We start from the raw sequence: 20,388 nt of genomic DNA, 5'->3' as shown, positions 1-20,388 counted from the left end.
TCAGGCAGTAGAAAAACAACCTGTTTTTCATTGGCGTTCAATGTCTAGTAGCTCCCAATTACTCCAATACTCCTTTTCAGAAATGAGTAATGAACTGCAGTGGAGGAAAAAGCTCCCTCAGAATGTAACAGAATAGTTTTCTCAGCACTACTCTAATACTTCTACAGCTGTAATAAAAAATATATATAAAAGGGGAAGTATTGATGAACACTAGCTTCAACCAAGAGCTGAATTTCCTAGTGCGCTCCAGGCTGAAATTTCTGAAAAGCAAAAATGCTCACTTGCAAGCTATCTCCACAGCCCAGGTCAGCAGGCAGCAATTAGTTTCTCAGCCACTCACTCTTCCTTCCATCTTCCTGATGGATATTTCATCTGAGTTTATGCTCTCCTCCCTTGCCTTCTCTTCACCTCTCTGCCTCGCTTTCCAATAAGGCTGTGATCTGTCACGGACTCTCAATGGACAAGACCTATACATCCCATCACAACACTGTCATGGGAAGTTGCATTAGACAGGCCAGGATGAAAAGCAGTTTGGAAGGGAGAGAAGCCGTCATGCTTCAGGGCAGAAACTTGAACTCTAACCAAGGCAGAGAGATGAAGGAGGGCTTTGGGCCAGGCGGGGAGAAAATTTGACTCAGGGCAGGTTAGCCCATAATTGCCCACTTAAGCTTTCTTTGTACCTTCTAAGATGCATCTGGTTCTGGCCAACATCAGAGAGAGAAGGGGTGGATCGCTGGTCTGATCCAGCAGGGGAATGAGTTTCTTCATTCTTTCTGCTGGTGCACTGAGTTTATAACACTTTCTGAAGCCACAATGAGATCCCTCTCCAAGCATGACCCTTGCTCTGCCGGTGATAGCCAAAATTCCTTCCCCTCACCCCGTCCTTCACACTTCCACCAGCAACACAGAGAGAAGCCGGTACAAAGCCGGGTCAAGATGATAAGAACAAAGCCTTGAAGACTGCTCTTAGATACCAGCTTTACTTCAACTGAGGGGGGAATTTTCAAAGAGGTGAACTCTTTCTGTCTCTCTCTGGCAGGAGTCTCCTGGGAGGAGAAGAAAACAGCTTTCATTTTAGCGAGTCATGATATTTATGGCCCTTTTATGAGTTTTGTTTGAAAATATAAAAGTAGATGGACTTAAATCTGTTTCAAAAGAGAGGAGATGAGAAGGGGAGAGACAGAGCATGTGAAGGGCAGGTGGGTCGGAATCATCTGCCCATGTTCAAAAGAAAATCAAATACCTTCTTTGTTTTAATATGGACCCCTTCTGCCAGTCATGAGGATAATGTCTGACCTCTTCTTGCATAGGTCCTTTTATCCCTAATGACTTACAAATTTTATCTGTCTACTACCACCGACCAAGAACACTCACCTTGGGATGAATCGTGACAACTACTAAATTATGCAACTGCAGCACCATGCAACAGGTCAGGTCTGCTTGCTCCCAGGAAGCAGACTTTCAGATCACGTCTCCTGCAGAAGTGAGAGCTTTATACTGTATTCCTGAGGGGCAACTGTCAGCTTCTGCTTGCTCACACACCAGAGTCTCATGTGGGCTTTTATCCATCCTATTTGTGGTGTCTGTTCAGCAACTGAGGTTGCACCCTCTTGAGGGCCTCTTGCTTTTCATGTGTGGAATCTCCTCTGACCCTTTGCCTCTAGGCAATACTTTTGATCCAATTCACAGACTAAGGAGCACATGCCTTGCAAAATTATGGAGGGAGGCAAGTTTAAGTTGAAGAACTGGGTTTTGCATTTGGTTTGGGATGTAGTTAGGCCCATGGTCATTTTATCTGCTCTGTGAATGAACCCTCATAGCTTGTGGCAGCTACTGCGAAATTTGTACAAGCAAAATGTACAAAGCTTCCCGTTAATTGGTAGTTTCATAAAGGCTGTTGTGGTTTCATAAACCTCTCCTCTCAAACAAGGAGAGAGAGGTTCTGCCAAACAGGCTGAAGGTCTTGGCCTGGATCTGCATCCAGTACAGAGTGATTACATAGATCAAATTGCTAGGATGGTCCACGAAGATGTGTGGAGTCACGCGATGCGTAATACCAGATGGCGTGTGCTGCATCTTTCTTTGATACTGTGTCCTGCAATAATCAAATGCAGAGAACAGGAACAGGTGAATATCTGAAGTTAGGCAGTATGTAACCTGAAGCATATAGCTGTCTGGTCAGTTGTAAACAGTCCTCACCACCACAGTTATTCTGTAACATCACTCAGAAGTCCAAAAAGGCTCTAAGACCATGTGCTCTGGGTAGAGTGCGTGGTAGTTGGGTGATGCTGTAAGAATGATCATTTCCTTTAGATGTTTTTGTTTTCTGGCTAGCATCAGCTACATCTTGGTTCAGTTTTACACCCGCACACATGCCCTTCTGAATGGAATCATTCTTCCTTTCATGGTTACTTGTTCAGAGTCCTTGGTAAGTTTGAATCAGGTTTTAAGATTTATTGATCTGGCCTTGTCCATTTTGTGGTGTGTTCTTTGATTTAATTTAATGACCGTAAAGCATTCAGGCATGTTGGCATGAAGGGTGCACTGGAAAAAACTAAGTGATTGATTGATTGATTATGGAAAGACATTGTTCTCTCCACAGTTAACAATGAAGCTAGTTTTCCATTATACTCATTTGTGTCTTCCAGGTCACAACTAAAAGTTAACCATTCTGTCTGAAATTTCCCAGGTATGAATCATCTGTGGGAGCAGTTACATTTTTTTGTGTAAGGATTAAGTTTATCTATTTTAAAGATCCATGCAAATAAAACCCCTTGAAACACAATTCATAGGGAAAGGTTCAAAGCACAGACAGGCTGTACCTTCTCCTAACCCTAAGGTGATTTTGGCACCACTACACCTAGATACTTTGCCATGGACATTCCAAAATTAACTTGTTGGTCCTGTGAAGGACTGAAACCATATTGTTACTTGCTTTTGTGACTCACAGATGATGTTTTCCCTGTGTGCGCACCCTTTGGTAGAGGAGCAGCAGTCACAGAAAAACACTGAGCTCAGAAGCTAGTAAAAGGTTGTAACAGAGGTATAGATGGAAGTGACATGAAATCAGCTCTTGAACACAATAAAATGTACCAAAGAACAAAAGGCATTCCTGAAGAAAAAAAAAATATATATATATATAAATATACAATTCTTCCATGTCCAAAAAATTTATGTTCATAGGGTTAGGCAAAGTGACAGGGTGTTCATTTAGGTTGATTATGCTGGTACTGGCAATGCTAGTTGCCTAATGAACAACCTCAGTACAACCTACTTTAAACCTCTCTCCACTTTTTACATGAAGAACAATATAACAAAACTTGTTGGTATTTAACTTATTACTCCCAGGCAAACAACTTAAAGCGTTGGTGAGATGACTGGGGCAATACACACACACCATTCAGAGCTATGATCCCATCTCTCTAAAGAACTGTTTATTTGTTACACATTGTTCACATTTTTGAAGGTTCCTTCACAACTAAAACAGCCAGAAATGTAACACATTTTTACTTTTCTAAATGACAAGTGAAATTCCACAGAATAGGTAGGTAGCTCTCAAAGAGATTTTGCAGGAACATACGAGCATACAATTTCTGTTTCCAAGCCCTAAACCATATTAATCCCATGCTTTCTGCATTTCTGCTGGATTGTCTATGAATTTAGGAAGGTCATGGATGCTATGTTTTCATGTTATAATGTATATATCCAATATATCCTGGTGAAATGCTTTAAGAAAAGGCAGACAATGCAACATAACCATGCCCAGCTAAAACTTTTTATCTTACAATTCAGCTAGCTCTCCACTACAGCTAATGTGTAAGCATTTCTCAAGGAACTGTATAAAATGGTGCTAAACGCCTTTTAAAATCATCCAGTCTAAACTAATGCCACGTGCAATAAATCAAATTGCCCTGAAAATCCTAGAGTGGAGGGGGGGAAGTGGGCCACAGCCCTACCCCTATCAGTACTACCATGCAGAATGCAGCCAATACATTAGGAATAATTCTTTCTGGCAACATTTCCACTTCCTTACAAACTTGCTTCTTCCACACTTGAATTCCCAACGTAGCGCAGATGCCATTTTATCATTTAAGTCCCACTGATGTCTGTCACCATTTCTCACAGTCCTTTTCCCATTTCCTACAAACTTATAGTTTCTGTAGATCCTACCATCTCCTTCCTTCCCAAAGAGGTTGCCCCATAACCTTTCCCACTAAATTTTTACACATCTAAACAAATGAATATTTTGCATTAGCCTCTTTGGCTTCCATACATGTCTTGCATTCTCCATCCACTGTGGACCTGCTCCTTAATTGGCCTATTGTCTTTACATCTCTTTTCTGATACTTCATATCTCCAAGCTCTCCAGCTTTCATCATTTTCTTACTTCTTACTTCACTTGGACCAACATCAAATGTGTTTCTCACTCATGTATCCCTCCTTAACTTCTTTGCTTCCCATATACCCTAAGTTTCTACATTGTTCAAAGGACATTTAGGAAACAGAATACTATAAATGAGAGGCCAGGTGTGAAAAAATGCAGGACTTAATGAGACTGGGAGACCGAGCACTAAAATGGCAGGTGAAGTTCAAAGTTAATAAAAGCAAGGCATTGCACATAAGAAAAAATAATCTAGAAAATGATGATCTCAGAGCTGACCATTTCCACCCTGCAACAAGATTTTGAGGATATAATGAATAGTTCCATGAAAATGTCACCTTGGTGCTCAGTAATAGCCAAAAACTATGCAGACTGTTAGGGGTTAACAGGGAAGGAACAGAGAGAAAAAAAAAAAAAAGAAGGCAATTATGCCACAGGATAAATCCCTGCTGCACCTGCACCATGAATACTGTGTGAGGATTTGGTCCCTCATCTCAAATAAGATAAAGTAGAACTGGAAAGGGCTCAAAGAAGAATGGTCAGGGTAGTCGTAGACATAGACCAACTCTCAAATGAGGAATGAGAAACTTAATTAGGCTGAAAAACAGACAGCTAAGGATGGGTTGGATGGGGCACAACGATAGAGGTGGGTGAGGAAAGGATGGGGCATAATGGTAGAGGTGGGTAAAGTCTTGTGGAGCATGTAGGTACTAAACAGGGATTAGTATCTTGGCATTGAAGGAGGCTGGTGGGCAGCAGGTTCAGAACAGAAAGAAAAAAGCAGATGGTTTAGCATTCAGTGCATAGTAAGTACAAGACTTCTTGCCATGAGAGATCATGGAGGCTAACAGGTACAAGGCTATAATGGCTATAACTCAAAAATGATTAGGCACCTCCATGGAAGAAAAATCTATCAAGGGCTATTAAAAACAAAAATATCATGTCTGGCTCATGAAGTCCTTGAGTTGCAAATGATTGGAAGCTGGGAGATCATCCTGGGGAAATATCACTTATATCACTGCTCTTATATTCTTCCCTAGATATTCACTGTTGGTCTCCACCAGACACAGGATATTGAGCCAGATGGACCTTTGGTCTGACCCCTTATAGCCTTTCTGATGTTCCCGTGTTTATATTCTTAACTGACTGTATGGATGCTCCTTGCACTTTCACCTTCCACTACACAATGCTAAAAAAAAAAAACCAACAAAAAAAAACAAACACCTTCCTGCCTACAGCAGCAAAGCGAGGCTGAGCAATAATATCTGTCCCAGTGCATCTTTGCTGAAAAATCCTTCCCAGATAAATTTGGATACTTACCTACTCTTTTAGTCTAATGTTAGACTAGTGTCATTGCTGAAAAACCATTCCCTCTGCAGCTCTGGTCACCTGAAACAGTCTGTGCAGACCTCTCCTCTTTCAGTGATTCCCTACCTCCTTCTAAATTCTCATCTTAAAACCTGACTTTCTAGCCTGCCTTCAACCTCTTCATTTCTGTCTCTCCTGGTTATTGGTCTTATGACTGAATGCTTTAATATTTTCACCATGCAAGGTCTTTATGTCACTGTTTCATGTAATTTATACCTGTGAGCTGGAGCCTTTCCCAACTCGCTTTCAAGCACAGGCCATACAGTGAATGGAGTCCAAAATTATCCCCACCCCCTTATTGCTTTGGGGGTTTGGCTTTATTAACAAGGATATAAGCAATAAGAAAATAAAGTTCAGCTGTTTCTAAGGCTTCTCCCTCATGACTGCTCAGCCAGCATCCTAGATGGCTTCTCCCCGGCAAACCATTTTTATCTCCCTTTTAGACAAGCGAACTAATAAGCCACCTACCTCAGTGAGTCAGCAGAACCCACTTAACCCTTTCCCAGAAGGGTCAAAGCTCGCTATCAGGATGGTTTGGCTCAGCCTTGTTACAGAACCATATTCTGCCCTTCGGTCTTGAATAATTTATTTGTGCGGCAGACCTGGATTACTGTTTAAATCAAAATGCTACCCAAACAAAGGCTGTGCTGTGCAGTGCAAAATGAAACCAATTACTACATCATATGATGCTCATCTTTTACAGTGTGAGATGCCCCCTACAGTACCTGCAGAGGACAGACATTTCTGTTGAGAGCAGCAGCCAGCCTTAGGAAGCAGGAGAGAGATTTTCAGAGGGAACCAGCCTTTGATAAAAAAGTAAATTCACTGCCAGAAGGTATTGCGCACTTTCACTTTGATCCGTCAAAACTTGAGTAACTGCTTACTGTTGTGAGAAGACAGAGGACGGATCACGTGGTTATACTTAAGACCTTTTCTAGATTGAAATTAAAGCAAGCTCCAGTTATGCATAAGCATTAAATTGTTTTGCACAGAACAACTTTACCAGAGGTAAAGAAAAGCAGAAAATGCCTATCCTAGCACATTGCAGAAATTCAATATAAAATCTCAGAATGTGGATCAAAGCCAGAAATGTCACCACTTTAAAGAAAAACCTCACGGAAGTATGCAGAAGTAAGGGATATATTGTATTATATATTACATCATAGTAGAAGTGCATTATAAGCCTTGCAGCACCTCTGGATGCCCGAAACATTAACAAGACAGTGTTCCTTATGTACTGCAAAAATGTAATCTGAGTTTACTCAAAAAAATCCTGACACGAGTAAAATATGTTCTTTTTCTTATTTTTCTAGCCCTGTTATTGTTCAATCACCTGATTTCGAGACTCCTTTCACCTGACAATAAGCAGCTATCATTTGCCTAGTCCTGCCTGTCAGAAAGTCATCTTTATCTTTAGAGAAGCAGGGATAATGTCCAATCAGTGAGTTATAGTTGAGAGAAACGATTCTAAGTTTAGGAAAATTGGCAGCTGCATTTTGTTATCAGTAACCATTATTTAGATAGCATTGCTGATGTGCATAGCATCGTATAGAGAAGGATAAAGACCAGGCCCTTGCCCTGTGGAGATTACTGTCTATATTACACAATTAAACCAGTGAGAGGTGCTAGCATAATGCTAATAGTGAGCTCTAAGCTTCACAGTGAGGGGGAGAAGAGATGACAAGAAAGCGAAAGACAAAACTACCCGTGAGAGAGCAATGCCGCACTGTAGCATCTTCCCTCCATTGTTGTTTTATATTCAGCTCTGCCGGAGGGTTTTGTTGTTTCCAAGCACGGTCTGTACAGAAAAGCAAACATATATCTCCAGAGGAGAAACTGGCTTAGGTGTTTATAAGAGAGAGGTGGAGGAAGTTGTCTGGTGACAAAGAGTTGGGTGCTTTGACATGTCAAAGACAGAGTGTCTTGATATGAGCCCCGCAAATGACACTGTGGCAGCCCCAGCAGAGCCATCAGTTCTCACGTGCACGAGGCTCTGCAGGGCACGGAAGACCTGAGGCCGTTCCCGCAGCCTATTCAGCTAACGTGGAGGCTGCGCTCCCTTCCCTCGCTCTGAAAAATGGGCTCTGTAGCTCGCACGATGCAAAGAGCACATTAACTGTCACACAGCAACTAAACCTACCACCTCCTAAAAGCAGGCTTCAAAGCACCACATTCAGTAGGCATACATTTTGTCCTTAGGTACGTCTTTGCACAGTGCCTTCAGCCAACACTTCAGCTATGCATCATTTTATTATGAGGTCAGTTTGTGTGTCACTCTCTTCTTTTAAGGCAAACGTGTTGAAAATCAAGACATGACAATCTGACTATAGATATAAAAGCAGACTCAGCTGAGCTGCATACATACAACAAACTGAAGCCAGTACTTCAGAAACCCAGCCTAACCCAACACTAGTCCTAGCCCTAACTCTGAATCTTGAACTAGATCAGAGCACAATTTTTAGAGAGATGGTAGTACTACTTTGTTTTTGCTTTGTTGACCCAAAGTTATTAGCAGGAACCAATCATACTGGAGCAAAGATGACTCCATCTAATGAGAACAATGGTACCACAGGAATATATTCATTACTGCACTGAACTTCTGAAAAGAAGGAGGCATTTTCTTTTTTCTAGTATTTCACTTTGCTTCAGCTACTCAGTTAAAGAAAACAGTCTGTGTATTCCCCAGAACAATCTTATTTCTGTAGACATTCATAAGACTGGTGTAGAAAATGGAGCCTACCTACCAATATCTTCTCAGCGGTATAAAGTAAAACTGATTAAGAGAGGAACATTCTTCAAGTTCCTAGAAAAGGCTGTTGGCTTCTACTTTTTATGATCAAAAAAATCCTAGAAAAAAAATATGTCCGTCTGTAACGAGACTAGGAAATTGAAATAATCAAAATGGGATTTGATTGGTCTTTTGAATTGAGATGCTACCATGACTTTACTGCTGAAACATCGTCTGGCTCCTAATGGCTTCTAACATTGTGTTCCTACCTACATTGATCATTTAATACTAGCATCTTCTTTCTGAAAACCACAAACACTTCCAAAACTTGACCTCTTCCCTTTATCACTTTTGATTAAGAAAAGAACTATCTGCAGGAAATGCCCTACAAACCACAAAGGATTATCAGAAATATAATGATGAGTGATTCTGGGACTCTGGGACTCTGCTTGTGTTCCTCTAATCTGATTCTTGGTCACTCTTCCTTTCTCCGCCGGAGCTTTGCAGTAGTTTCTTCTAGTCGGCTTCTCCAAGCAGCAATAATAGCATCATCATCCATTTCTTCTTCCTCCTCTTTCCGCATGTTTCTCCTGTACTGAGAGAACTGTCTAGATGCAAATCTTTCTTCACTTAGTTCCACTTTTGCCTCTTTCTTCCCATCCTCTTCAGACTTTGAAAAGCTCTGGGTGAACTTTCTCTTAGCTCCAAATTCTGACACGTCTGACCTGGCCTCCTCTTCACACGCCTCCACGTGATGAGATCTGACTCGACTCTGTGTAGATGGTTCAGGGGATTCAGAGTCAAAGGAGGGTTCAGGTGTTTGGCTGAAACTACGCAGCTCTGGGCTCTTTTCTCCAGAACTTGTCTCGCTGACCCTTGACCTTGTGAATGTATACATCTTTTTGTCCTCTTTTGCAGAAGCAGAGGAAAATCTTGACATGGTTCTCAGAGAATCTCCTTTTGACTCATAGGAGGAACAGCTGTCCAGCTCTTCTCTTTGGGATCTTGAAAATCTGTAACTGGATGTTTCAGAATCCATCTCTCTAACTTTGGATGACCTGCTATATTTCTCTCTAGACTTCTCACTTCGATCATGATATGATGATTCTTTCTCTGCTTTCAGGCCACTGAGCCACTTTGTAATATCAGTCTCTAGTTCTGACTTTTGTGCACCTGTGTTTGCAGATTGACTGGACAGAGCAAAGGTTGTATCATTTCTATCAAGATCTGCTTGCAAAGGGTGCCTGTGGCTATTTCTTGTACTCTCTGTGTCATCTTCTATTTCATTTTCCTCTCCTTTGACCACCTTTTTTTTAAACAAAGTGCTGCGTTTATTGTCTCTGACCACCTTCTCAATTTGATAATCTGACATTTTCTCTCTCATTTCCATTTGCATTTCCTTCTCCTTCCTCCTGATCTTCTTTAGGTCAACATCATCAGCAAAGAGGCTGTACAGTGGTTTGCTTGTCTGAGTAGTCTTCATGTTTGAACTAGTCCCGTCTGTCCTTGCACTTGTCGAGGAATTGCAAGACAGGACAGACTGAGACTCAGCCCTCTGCATGTCCTGCTGGCGGAGCTGAGAGGCAGCAAGAGAGGAGCCACTCTGAGCACTGAGAAGGGAAACCTTATCATCATCTGTACGCCTGCCAAAGTCTCCTGACATTACGCTGGAGGCCATTGCAGACGATGGACGGGACAGCATCATTATCTCATTTTGCTTTTGAGCAATGGTTTCACTGACCACATTAGCAATCCAGTTCTGAATGCTTGCCATGGATATTGTGTCACCTGGGCCAACTTGGAGATTGGGAAGGGGTGTACTCGGCTGCATTGCCCCAGTGCTGCTCCTGGTCTGGGATAAAGATGAATGATTTGTCTGCATGCTCAGTGTAGAAGCTGCATCCTCAGCACCGTTTGCAGAAGGTGCTGAGCTCCAGAAAACTGACAGTGGGATATTCCCACTCATTGTACTGTCTGTCTCCCAGCTGCACATGGACTGGCTTTCTTCTAAGATTTTCTTTGAACGTTCAAGTAGCTCTATACGCCTCTGCTTCTTTTTAGCTGAAGCAGAATCTTCACTTTTGGCAAACTCCACAAATTCCTCCTTGCTTTCACTGCCCACCTTCTTCTGCCGCTTCATTTTCCAAGCTTGGTAAGCACTCAGGTTAATATCTGACAAACTCTTTCCTTCAGTCTCCTCTCCATCTGCCTGTCTGCCATCTTCAGTTGGAGATGGTGCAGAAGATGAGGATGATGCTAAATCCTTCTTGTGAAAGCCAAACTGGATCCTCTTGACTTTCCACCTTTCTAGAGGAGTCAACTTCTCTTTGTTCTTTTGGCAGAAATTATAAAACGAGCTACTGTCTGAAAACACACTTTCCTCGTCCACATCCCTCTCCTCTCTTCCTGTTTCTGAGGATTGCCTCTCCCCGGTATTTTTATGCTTAGAATGATACCTTTGAGAAGCTTCCTTCTCAATCTCCAGGAGCCTCTGGTTCCACATGTCCCAAGTGCTCTCGGAAGACACAGAGTCTGTGCGGCTCCTCCTCATCCTGCTAAAGCTACTGGCTTCTAGCTGTTGTTTTAGGGTTCGGATCTCAAAACTGCTCACACTCTCAACATCACTAAATTCACCTGATGGGGAAGGTCTTCCTCCCATTCTGGAATCTCCATCCTCCTCCCTGGGTGGATCCCCCATTTGGTATTTCTCATTTCTGCGCTGCCAGTCGTGGATTCTCTGTTCTACATCCTCCTCAGATTGTTCCCCTTCCTGAGCCAGAAATGTTGGTGATGTTCTTCTTCCATGGTTAATTGTTGATTCCTTTACAGACAGGCCTTCTTTCTTCCTCCATTCCTCATATAACCGTTCCTCTTCCTCCTCACTGATGAAGGTGGAGTGTTTTGAGGCCCAGCTGGTTTTTCCCACTGATGAAGAGCTCCTAAGACTACCTAGCATGCTGCTGGTGTCCTCTTCTTCTACTGTGATGGAGTGGGCTTTTGCTCCTACGATGCTTTCTGAGTCCCCAACTCCAGACAGCCGGGAAGATGTCCCTGCGTGGGCAACAGGACTTTGACTAGGAGTGACATCTTCATCTCCAGTATTATCCAACTCTCGTTCCTCCAACAACTGCTCATTGAGCTCCCTTAGCTGTTTGAGAAAGCCATCGTTGGGGTAAATGGCACGCTTCTTTCTCAGAGTCATCAGAGCTTCCAGAATGGTCATATGGTGGTAGATCATCAGGTAAGCAGCCACCAGCACAGCTGAGCGACTGATTCCCATTTCACTGCTGACAAGGATTTTTCCTACAGACATTGAATATAAAAGTAATTAACTATTTCCAGTAATAGAGAGAGGTTGCTCTGTTATGCAGCACAAACACATTCTCTGAATACTGTTAAAAATTAGATAGATTATATGTTTTGTTGCCTGAAACCACAAGTAAATATTTATTGTTACTTTTATCTCAGTAGAAATCTACATACACGAGAACAAAAAATATTAGTCTCAAAAGCTGTGGTCATGCAGATTTTAAAACAAGCTAAACAATATTCATATTTTCACCTATACACTTCCCCAAATAATCAAAATCTTATAACAGGTATTAGAAAGACAAGCAATGCAGTATTCTTTGACTTCCTGGCTGACTTGGGGCAAGACATTTAAGCTTTCCATGCTTCAATTTCCCTATAAGTGAAAAAGGAGATATTAGCACTAGCCTCCAGGAAGGTATTGGAAGGATAAGCAAATCAGTTAATATCTATAAGGCACATTATAGGATGTAAATACAATTTTATATTAAATTAATCATATTTTTTCCAGATCTGCTGTTTGGAAGGTACACTCAGATAGTTATACGTAGACTGGCTGGTGGCCAGAGACAGAACATATCTTGGAACAGGACAACCAAACAATTAGCAGAAGAGAGCTGATTTTGACTCTGACAAAGTGATACAGATGCTCCGTATCTCTGGGACCCATTGTTCTGTCAATAGTGACTGCAAGAGCTAGAATCAAATCTGAGGATCTGTTGTATTTCATGGCCATTTACACAGAAATCATCTCTTGTAGAAAACTAAGCTTTGGCACAAAAGAATTGTCTTGTAAAGTTAGTTTTATAGCAAACTATAGTTAAAGAAAAGCTTGTAAATATGAAGAGAGCATAAATGAGGCTTTGCTAGACTGCAAATAACTGAAATTACTGTTCCCAGATGTGTGATAAACACCAATTTATCAACGTGCTGTTTGCACAGAAGCTTAATGAAGCCAGTTTAAACACCACTTCCTGACTGATGATGTGTTACCATAAGTATTTACTTAATGTACCTATTCCTACAATCTCAATATGTCTTTTGTACCTTCATACCAAAAGCCCTAGATGCCTTCCCAGTGTTTTAACAGCCAGTAAAGCCTATCTAACAGCTCACCAAAAGGGGGAGATCTCATTCCTCTGCTTTCTTTCTACACTTCCCTCTCTCCCTGCACCCTCCCCTGTGTTGTCTCTGGTACTCACTGGGCCCTTTGATGATCCGATTAACTCACTAGCCCAGTAAAAACCCTCCGTTCCCTGTTGGGCAGTTGGTTTTGCTGTATTAGTGAGTTGAATGGTTGATGAATGTCAGCAGTGGCACAGAGTAAGTACATATCAGTAATATGCCCGGAGAAGAAATGGGAGTTATGAGTAATAACATAGAAGAGTAGAGTGTCCCTCCCCTTGTTGGTAGTGGTGAGCTATAAAAATTGGCTCAACTTGTCTTATGCAACTACATCCTAATTTAACTAACAAAACTTTTCATTTTTCTTCTTGTCACTTCTACTAAGACGGAACCCGTTGTTCTCTACAGAAATTAAATGCATTTAATACATATAAAAAAACACAACAGTAGTATCACCGATTCTGGTGTTCATTCTCATATTGGGTTTAATAAAGATTTTCCTAACTGTCTCCTGAAGTTGCTACAAAATGACCAGTCTACACTGGAGGCCCACAGAAGTATCATTTGCCATAGAACTGGCGTCCAGCAAATTATAAAATAGCCTGGGTGCAGACTCCCAGGGGTTCAACCCATTTTTTTTTGTTTGGCTCTAGTAAGCCAGCCTGTTCTTTTGTAGGAAGCATCCTTGCAAAATTGAGACTCAGAGCGTAGAGTAATATAACAACTTGGAGCAGTGCTTCATCTCATTGCAATAGCAGGGTGATTTCAAAGCTGCTGAGGCAAGTGGCTTGCACCCAGTTTGATTCCAAAGAAAAGGGGCTTGCAGCAGGGATTGCCAGGCTGCCTCCTCTCACTGGTCTGTCCCCTTTCTGTTTTGTATGAGGCATGGCAGAAATGGGCAAGAAGTGTTCACCGTAACTGTATGCAAAAAACAATCAATCTGTCCTCTACCCAATTACAGATGTGGCATCAGCTGTTTATCAGAGTAATACTTCCACCCATTAATTCCCAAGCACTCTGAACCAGTTTAATCTTTTCCTCTTACCCCTGTAAGTCAGCAGTGCTTCATCCAGGAACTCTGCAGCTGGACGGAAGTGTTTGGAGATATCCATATCTGGAAAATCATCCACTTCAATGCCCATATATTGGATATTCAGACCATTGTAGAAGCCTGGTCCTGTGTATACACCTGTGCCGTGAGCTGCATTCAAGACATGTGTGATCCCCAGTCTCTTCAGACGGCTTTTGTTCACTGCGACACTTCTTCAGAAAAGAAAAAAATAATTATGTTAGATATCAGTGCACCTATTACAGGTGGGAAAGAAGCTGTCTGCTGCAAGTGCTACCCAATTCCCAATCTGCGTCACTCATCCAATACGCAGCTCCTCTCAGACCTTAAGGTCCTTTGAGGGTTCTGCAGATATTTCTCTCCAATACTCGCTGGGAAAAGAAAATGAAAAACCTGCACTCACCAGTATCACACTCACTCACAGCATGCTCAGTTTCAACTCCAGCTTGGTTGTAAAATTATCCTGCCATCTTAGGTTCAGGTTGTTTACTTATTTCTCCATTTTTATCACCCTATAATTGATGTTTTAAACTATATCCCCTTATCCCCTTCTAGCCATTTCCACTCAGTGTTTGCTATGGAATTTCTTTTTTAATTCTCTTTCACATAAGAAGGACTTTAGTCTCAATTTCAGGGCCAAATTCCAATCAGAAGAGTTTAATTTGGGCTCATTTCCCTTTTCCTTTCCTAAATTGTCTGAAGCATCAAACTAGCATAGGAAAGCTGCTGAACTGTATTCTACAAGTATTTACTTTCCAGCACTCAGAGATCTTTGTGAGAATGTTTTAAAAAACATCTTGGGGCTGTCTGGGGATGAAAGGTATTAGATGCATGTAATATATGCTATGCCTTCAGTGGTTCCATCTGACCCTTCACTGGGAATCTCACGCAACAGGATGACAGAAGCTGATGCTCACTTTTCTGCTATAAAGACATTAGGCCAGACTTCATCCACAGCGTCTCTGGGGGTCTCCAGCCTGTCCTTCACAAGTGCCCTCTGCAAGTCCATCACACATGGTGTGTTAAACAAGCTGGTGTCATCAATCTTCTCCTTAACTCGGTTGTACAGGTCTTCCACCATCAACTGCTGTGCAGACTCTAACATCCTGGGACACACTGCATCTACCTTGATGTCCTTTGTCTTCAGTTCTGGAATAAATTGACAATGTAACAAAAAACATGTAAAAACAAAGCAAATCTATGACCAGATGACCAGACATTCTTTGTTTCCGGAACAACCCTTGGAGACTTCTTTTTTTTTTCCTCAATGACTTTACACCATCCTGTCTGCAACGTATGCATGTACATGCTTATACAATAGCCTCAAGATAGGTAGTTATGGGAAAAGCATAGCTCACTCTCCTCTCAGTCCACAGACCTGCTCTGGCCAAAGACTCGGGAGTTAAGTGCACACTCATTTTAGCCCCAAAAGAATGGAAGAGGACAGCTTGTTGCAGCAAGCACCAAGCATTCAAATTGTATTCACTACCATAGTACATGATTCTGCCACAGATTCAGTGCACAACTTCAAAGGAAATCACCAAACCTTTCTGTATTTTTTTTTTTTTGTGATTTTCACTTCTGCTTCAAGCATGATTTTGCTCATAAAGGCACTTTTTTTTTTTTTTTTTTTTTTGTCATTTTAAGGTCTCTGGATGAAAAAGGCAAAACAACTTCAACTCAAGTCTCTTACTTACTTCTTTCTTTCACACTTCCTCCTCTTACCTTCATTGATTATTTGTTTGGCAGCCACAGCAGATGACAGATGGATAGGATCCATGAAGATGCTCTCTGTATCAGTGTCCGATATTATCGAATACCTGCCAACCGACCACACTTCCTATTAGGTAAATGCCCTCCACCGGGATCCCATCTCTGTGACTTTAGTCCTTTTACCCATTCCAGAGGAGAGCAAGAGGGAACTGGAGCAGAGAGGATCCACTGATGATAGAAGGGGAGCCCCAGCTTTTCTCCCAGCCCTCATACTGCTCTCCAGAGGGATACTATAGGCTTTAAATATGCCCTGTTATCCAGTGCTTGCAGGATGAGACAGGTCTCAGGTGAGAGGAGCTGCAGTGGGCAGAGGGTGCAAGTGAATAGACTGGTGGAGAAGGTTTTGGGTTGAGAGGATCAATGTCTGGTTTTGAGACAGGGAGACCATAGGGAATAAACTCACAAGGAGCTCCCACCTTGACAGACAGATACAAACATTGTCCTACTTAGAATTTATTAAGCAATTCAAAATTAATTATGATACAAAACCAGCATTTTTTCTGTTATTTAATTGTCTGCAAGCACCCTTTGAGTTATCTCAAACTGCAATACAAGCAGTGTGATTGTAGGCTATGAATCTCTACCTGAGTATTCAGTACACTGGTTACTTCACAGCATGAACCTGTGCTAAGGCTCTTCAGTCACACAGTGTTGCCTAACTGCAGGTCAGAAACAACTATGAAGCCCACAAATACCTTTGAGGATATTTTTTTGGCACACAGAGTGATTTACACAAATCTTTGTTAAGAAAAAATGGGCCACAGTCTTGAAAACGCATATATTCCCATCTGGGTCCACACAGTCCAAGCAAACCTTCTGCTCATATTTAGACCATCTTAACAAAATATTTTGCCCCAGCTTTTTCCCTGAGGTACACCCTCTATGTTTTCTTCCATAAAGATTATATTGTTCATTAGTACAAGGTTGCTGCCCTCAGAGAAGCTATCTGGAAATGCAGCCTTTCTGTACTTGCAATGTTTGTGTTTAATTAATGTAGGAGAAGGAGGATGATTAATGTGCAATCAGGATGCAGCAAGACAGCTAAACTGCTTTCATGCTGCATACTCAAAGTGGAAGACACTGCCACTGGAAACCGCTCAGTGGGCTCATCCATGTTGGCTCGCTGGGCTCCAGCACTTGTCAACCATGACCGAAAGTAGTCCTTTCCTACCTCTTTTAGGCAGTTTATGAGATGAGCATGGGGAGTCTTGTTTACAAGAGCTGAGACAAATTTGTAGCGCTCAATTTCATTTACTATAAAGGGTTCTTCAAAGCTCAATATAAAGATCACAGTCCGCAATAATCTGCCACCACAGCCACAGATTTTACCATTAGCTGCCTGAAGCATCCATGGGGCTGCAAAACAGCTGGATGCTTCAATGGTTTCACTTTGGAGAAGACCTTGGCATTTTCATCACTGTATTTGGTACTAACAGCAAAGAAAAAAAAAGGGAAGGGAAGGGAAGGGAAGGGAAGGGAAGGGAAGGGAAGGGAAGGGAAGGGAAGGGAAGGGAAGGGAAGGGAAGGGAAGGGAAGGGAAGGGAAGGGAAGGGAAGGGAAGGGAAGGGAAGGGAAGGGAAGGGAAGGGAAGGGAAGGGAAGGGAAGGGAAGGGAAGGGAAGGGAAGGGAAGGGAAGGGAAGGGAAGGGAAGGGAAGGGAAGGGAAGGGAAGGGAAGGGAAGGGAAGGGAAGGGAAGGGAAGGGAAGGGAAGGGAATAAACTGGAGAGGTGCTTCTGCTCATTTTGAGTGACTGGTCATCAGGAGGAGAGTGACTTATGAGGATCAACAACTAATTTTACTTTATGTGAGCTCAGTGAACTTCCTAAACAATTTTTGAATATGTGTAGTTAAATGAAATAAGGACTTTGTCTTTATTTTCCTGCAGTGTCCCACAGTTACTAATAGGAAATATTTTGCAGCCTCCTGCTTAGTGAGACCACTGAGGCAGGTTCTTTTCAACAGATCCTATTCCCTGCCTTCAGCTAAAGCATCTCAAATTGTACAGAAAGCCCTACAGAGCATTTTGCTTTAGGAAAGGGGTACAAAGGGATGATTTCTTTCCTCATGTTAGGAGAAAACACATCTAATCATGCTTGTTTTTCTTGCAGTAACTCTATTCCTGCTCATGCAGTGTCGGCCTCCTGTTCAGTGCCCAAAGCCTGTAGCTAAAGATGGCTGTGAACCAAACGCAGATCCCGAGACCCTCAGACTTTCTGGGGCAGGGAAGGCCCAACATGGACAGAAAACACCCACAGGTCCTTACGACGGGCAGAAAGACAGACTACACGCTTGACCCGAGAGCCTCCGTGGAGAGCAGGACAGAAAGGCAGGCGGCCCGCCACCACACACACTCACCGGCTGGGCGAGGGGCTGCGGAGATAGTGGGCCTGCACCGCCCTCACGTCCGGGCCATCCTCCTCCTCATCGGGCACCACCTGCTCGCTGTCCGAGTCTCCGCCGCTGGCCATGACGGCTGAGGGAGGATCTGCTGGAAGGAGTCACAACGCAACGCGGCACCGTTACGGGTGGCACGAGGCTAGCGGTGTTCCCCGGCCACTGGGGCAGGCAGTGGGGGCTCAAGGCTCCTTCCAAGCGAGGAGGTGGTGAGCCAGCCCTAATGACTTCTCTGCCAGGGTGCCTGCTGATCCCGTGTCCTCGTGAGGCTCCCTGGCTGGTGCCCAGCAAGTGCCGGAGCTCTTCTTGCCTGTGAGTAAGCACGCAGGGAAGCCGGGAGGGAAGGGGTGGTGGGGCAGAAACTCTATACCCCCCGTGCACGGTCTCTGGACAGAGCTGTACACTGCCAGACCGGGACCGCAAAGAGCATCAGGGGAAAGAAACATGAGACCTCGCCTCCCCAACACGAAACGCTCCTCAAGCTCCAGGCCAACGCCACGGCTTCGGCCAGCTTTACCCCTCAAGACTTTGTCCTTGGAGCTAGGAGGCTGCCATGCCCACCCAGGGGCCATGAAAATGGAGCCACTGCCACCCCCCTGGGTGGGAGCAGCTGCTGCTGACAGGGCAGCAAGCGGGGAGGCTGGGAGCAAGGAAATGGCACTTACCGCCTGCGCCTGGATGAAGGGATAGGTCCTGGTTAGGGGCACAGCAAAGGAGCCCAGAGAGTAGGGTAGGAAACCTGGCAGGGAATAGTACGAGGAAGAGAGAAACCAGCTGCCCCCTCTCTCTCTCTGTGGCTTCTTCATTAAGGGGCAGGACAACTGTCGGCACCAAACCTTTATCAGCTCTCTAAATATAGCCTTGTCCCAGCACTGGCTGCTGGACTGCAGGGGGAAAGAATTCAGTGCCTCACAGACGGCAGCTGGTCAAGTGTTTAACTCCTTCCCTGCTGTGGGACGGGCCTCCCCACGTTTCCTCCTTACAGGAGGCACATGGAGAAGAGCACGGAACCAGTGAGGCCCAGTCTCTGCCTTCAGGGAGCCTCCACACAACTGGGACCTTGCCGAGCACAACCTGAGCAGCCGGTACGACCTCTGATGTCCTTGGGAAACACAGTGCAGGGTGAGCCACTCCAGGCTCACTAGAAGCAAGTGGAATTTCCATTTTGGAAGGGCAAGGACTTGGGTACACTGCATCTTCCCTTGATGCCGATTCAAAGAGGAAACCTCCCCTTCCAACTCACTGACTTCCCAGCAAAGCTTGTGGGCCAGGCTCAGATGGGGCAGAACATGATGACAGCTGAAGTGTTATTTACTTGTACCGGTGGCTCCAGTTCTGAGTCATGCAGTGACATCCCACTGTTGATTCATTTTGCAAACAAACAAGCAAGGAAGAAAGGATGTAGAAAAGGACACGGATCTACCTCATACCATAGATACCACTGCTGCTGCATCATTCTGGGCAGGGGGTGCCTCTCCCCCTTGCTTCTTACTTGAGTGCTGCATCCCTACATGGGGATGGGGCCACATCTGCAGGGACACCACATCACAACAGGCAAAAGCCAAGAAACAGGAACTCAAGTCTTTGTGTACTCATAGCTCAGACTTGTCTTTAAACAGTTACTGGGGCGGGCAAGCAAGAACAAGAAAAAGTGATAGATTTAATCTTGCATGTCACACCAAGGGGAAAATGGATTTTGGATTACAAGTTTGAACAGATCCTAATGGTTTCATGTACCAAAAGAGGATGAACTGTATTGATCCTACAGCTGTCTTCTCAGTGCAATGCAATTGTTAGCCATTTCTCAAAAGCAGTATCACATGTGTTCTTGTTAATTACTGCTAAATGAGGCAGGAAGTGATCTGAAGACGTTTGCTTATGGACTTCCATATTATTGGAGAACAGAGCTTTTAAATGACCTAAATGTTGCAGGAGCACATACCCCATTGACACCCAATAAAAAGTGGTGCTTTTAAGTCACTGAATTGCTTCTGAAAATCCTCTTCATGATTCGTTAGAATACAACTGCAACAGGGGATTATAGCCAGACCTGAAAATCCACCACAACCATTCCCATGTAGACATGCAGATAGGACCTGCCTAAGTTACAGACTTGTGGAGAACAAGCAAACAGCATGGAGCCTGGAAGCTGTTCCTTACAATTTGCTACAAACTGTTGCCTTATGGGATTACGGTGGCCATGCAGAAAAGAGACAAGGATGCTAGAAATCTTTGCTAATG

At 43.5% G+C, this 20,388-nt stretch overlaps 1 protein-coding gene across 2 annotated transcripts; it reads right to left on the bottom strand.

The window, feature by feature from the left end:
* Positions 1–3,022: 3,022 nt before the first annotated feature.
* STYXL2 (serine/threonine/tyrosine interacting like 2) lies at positions 3,023–18,988 on the bottom strand. 2 transcript variants are annotated; one of them, XM_068692244.1, is made up of 6 exons: positions 18,813–18,988; positions 18,109–18,241; positions 15,706–15,800; positions 14,898–15,129; positions 13,957–14,174; positions 3,023–11,780 (listed from the first exon to the last, which is right to left on the bottom strand). In XM_068692244.1, exons 2-6 carry the CDS (start codon positions 18,219–18,221, stop codon positions 8,953–8,955), a joined length of 3,486 nt encoding a protein of 1,161 aa, XP_068548345.1. In that variant the 5' UTR covers positions 18,222–18,241; positions 18,813–18,988; the 3' UTR covers positions 3,023–8,952. The 2 variants fall into 2 exon arrangements, with proteins under 2 accessions (XP_068548345.1, XP_068548336.1); XM_068692235.1 differs by having other exon boundaries at positions 18,109–18,238; positions 18,813–18,987.
* Between the last annotated feature and the right edge of the window lie 1,400 nt (positions 18,989–20,388).

The sequence above is a fragment of the Anas acuta genome, chromosome 1 (genome assembly GCF_963932015.1).
Source record: "Anas acuta chromosome 1, bAnaAcu1.1, whole genome shotgun sequence".
NCBI lineage: Eukaryota > Metazoa > Chordata > Aves > Anseriformes > Anatidae > Anas > Anas acuta.
Note: the sequence above shows the minus strand (reverse complement) of the source record. Positions and strands in the feature narration are given on the sequence as shown.